Source organism: Arachis ipaensis, chromosome B02 (genome assembly GCF_000816755.2).
Source record: "Arachis ipaensis cultivar K30076 chromosome B02, Araip1.1, whole genome shotgun sequence".
NCBI lineage: Eukaryota > Viridiplantae > Streptophyta > Magnoliopsida > Fabales > Fabaceae > Arachis > Arachis ipaensis.
The window spans coordinates 87,381,191-87,384,385 of NC_029786.2; the positions used below are offsets into that span (position 1 = coordinate 87,381,191).

General features: G+C 33.9%; 1 protein-coding gene across 1 annotated transcript in view; it reads left to right on the forward strand.

Moving 5' to 3' along the window:
* LOC107625611 (PRA1 family protein A1) overlaps positions 1 to 3,195 on the forward strand; it is a 4,094-nt gene extending 899 nt beyond the window's left edge. The window contains exons 2-8 of the mRNA XM_016328295.2: positions 868 to 908; positions 998 to 1,076; positions 1,722 to 1,808; positions 1,883 to 1,971; positions 2,070 to 2,141; positions 2,244 to 2,368; positions 2,865 to 3,195. Coding sequence (XP_016183781.1) covers positions 868 to 908; positions 998 to 1,076; positions 1,722 to 1,808; positions 1,883 to 1,971; positions 2,070 to 2,141; positions 2,244 to 2,347 — 472 coding nt within the window. The 3' untranslated portion in view covers positions 2,348 to 2,368; positions 2,865 to 3,195. The remainder of the gene's footprint in view (positions 1 to 867; positions 909 to 997; positions 1,077 to 1,721; positions 1,809 to 1,882; positions 1,972 to 2,069; positions 2,142 to 2,243; positions 2,369 to 2,864) is intronic.

Here is a 3,195-nt window from a genome sequence, read left to right on the forward strand (position 1 = left end):
TTTGTGTTTTTTTTTTTTTTCTTGGATGCTATGTTTGAGGAAGAGTGATTCTTCCTTCATGAGGAAGAAAACGGAAGAGTAAAGGAAGAAATGTCTTCCTTTATGAGGCAAATTTTCTTGCTGGAAAGGGAGAATTTTCATTTAAGTGAGAATTATCAAAATGATATCTTCGTTCTCCTATTATTTTCACTATTAAGAAAATTTAGGAAATGAAATGGTAAAATCCCAGTATTTGCTGCTCATAGTTGAAGCAACTGGGATTCTGGACTAATTTTACCTTAAATCTCAAGGTCAAAATCTCTAATTGAGAAAGTGTGATCAAATCACTAGTCCAAGGACATGGTTGTGTCAAGTTCATACGACCGAAACAATGATATTTGAAAAGAACAATTACATAAGGTGACATTTTTGTCACTAATAATCAAAGGAAGGAAATATATTAAACATCCTCAAGGTCCATGCATGAAACTGGATAATTAGTAAATAAACGTAGTGTTTGTTTGTGTTACAAAACTTACAGTAGCTAGAAATGTATAATATATTTTTATAGAAAAGGAATTTTATTAGAAAAGAAGAGAGTTTACAACAGAGGATATAAAGAAAGTATTTTTTTTCTCCCACGTATGTCATCTCTTTAATTTTTTGAGACTTCCAAGATAATTCATTGACTGCAAAGATGAAATCACTCACCAATTGAATCAGTTCATCTGTTCTGTACCCAACCATGAAGCTTGCATAACACTTAGATTTGGGGTGGACTTGTTTGTTTTTTCATTTATCCCTACATAACAGAAGAAAACCTGATTTGAATATATAATTTCCCCCCACCCCTCTATTAAATAATTTCGGTTATGTTTGTATGTGCAGCTATCGGACCAACTACTTCATTTTGATTGTTTCTGTTCTGAGTAAGTTAACATAATGAATATCTTTTGTTTGCTATCTCCAATTGATCTACTGCCCTTTCTTGTCTAAACATTCAAATTTTGAATTGTAGTATTGGGTTTTCTTTGGAGGCCACTTGCTATAGTTGCTGCCATTCTTACTGCACTTAGCACTGCTTTTCTAAATGACAGGTAAGTGATACATCATTTTACTTTGATACCACATTTCATCATTGGTTGGAGCTGATTAAATTGATTCCAATTTAAAAAAAAAAACCTAGCCTTATGGTGTTGTACTATTGAAGTGGATATCAGTTGTGATATTGTTGCTATTTTAGAAACTTGTTGCACTTATGCAACCAAGATGCTTCGTGTAAGTTGGATTTTTGTACATATTGCTTTGCACAAACTAGTGGCCTCTGGTATTTGTTGAGTGAAAATTTGGGAATGTGATTTTTTTGGCATGTAATATATTGCATCATCAACATTGAGGTTTGTGCTTGAATACATAAATCATAGGTCTGCACACGAACAATATATTATTTAGTTTTATGGTAACTGAAGTAGATGAATAATGTTTTCATCTAAATAAGAAAAGCAGTTATACTCTTTTTAGCTTGCGATTATTCACTTCTACTTCTAGATGTTTTTCATTTAGCACCATCGTTATGCTTGCTCAAACCATTTTTCTGAGTAGCTCTTTGTTATATATATATATATATATATCACTAAGATTCTTCATGTGGTTCTTTCATTTCTTGACTAATTTTACTCAGATCTAGTCCTTAGTAATAAAACTTATCTTTGATATTGCGTTATTCATAATTTTAATTGCAGCTTTGCAGGTACTTTTAGTGAAAAGGTTACACGAACTGTCAGGCAATTCTCGCCACATTTAGCAGCCAAGATGAGACCTCCTCTTACGTATGTTTTTGTTGTTATTATCCTTTTAAGATATGTAGACTTTGCTGTGGGTTTACTGACTAGTCAAATTCCAGGCCTGTTATCCGTGGACGTCCATCGGCTAGGAGAGCAATTTATATATGTGGTCAGCCACGTTGGGTGTTTGTCTTGACATTTTCTGCTGGTAATTGAATTCTTTGAAATAGAGGTCGGATTTTATGAGCAGTACTATTCACGGTGGTTCTATCAATCCATGTAACTTTTTTACTCATTCTTCTGCAGCATCTTTCTTCTTTTGGTTTGTTTCCTGTGGTCTCCTAATGGTTTCATGGGCACTTGCTATTGGTCTTCTAGGTACATCTCATACTGAAAAGTTTACTATTTAATACTTCCCAGCACTTTGTCCAGTATTTTGTTTTTTTTGGTATAATATTGATCATTCTTGCTCTTTTTCAGCCACCATCCTGCATGCAAGCTTCCGAACACCTAACTTGAAAGCACGACTAAACACTTTCCGTGAAGAATTTCGTGCAGTGTGGCGCAATTATAGTGAGCTGTAGTTTGCAGTTTGTTTTCTCGATGTAAGTGCTTTCTGGATTTTCACTTGCACATAGTGTACTTTGTTCTTTTAGTGCATTTGCAAGTTATGTTAATCTGTAAAGTACAACTCCCTGGAAGTGATTGAGAACAAATGTGTTGCACATAGAAGCTATAATGAAAGAGTATCCTCTCGAGTTTGCACTGCAGAATAGATAATTTCCATGTGTTTCATTACCTTCTACAGTCTTACTACTGGAAATGTTGATTTTAGTTTTGGGAAGCTTGCTTATGTAAAGAGGGTTTATATATTTTATGCTGTTTGGCCTATACAATCATTTGATATCATTTTTATGTGATGAATCTGAATTTAGCAGCAAGCTTGTGACATGGGTTTTAAGTCCAATGCTGTGGTATTTTGTCTTGGTTTTTGGAAATAGCATTATTCTTCCAACTGGATTTCAAATTTGTTATCTACTTCTGATGTTGATGCTGATTGCATAACTGAGTACAACTTGCTATCTATGAATCTCATTTTAGGTATTGCTGCTTTTCGATCAACATTATTTCCTTTAGCCGAGATGGAACCTTCTTGGTAAGGTTGCCAATAGATTGTAAATTGTGAGGAATCCTTTTTGTCCCTCCACTTTCCATATAGGTTAGAATGTGTTTTACTTTGTTGATTATGACATTTATACTGGCTATAAGCTTGACATGTAACAGGAACATCCATAAGTGTCACTATCTTCAATTGCCTCCAGAAATTAGTGGCATAATATGACAAGAGTCTTGTGTTTCTGTGATTCTGTTCAGTAGTTTTAAATTTTTTGTGACGTGATAAATAATGTTATCCAAATGGATTTTGAGTGAA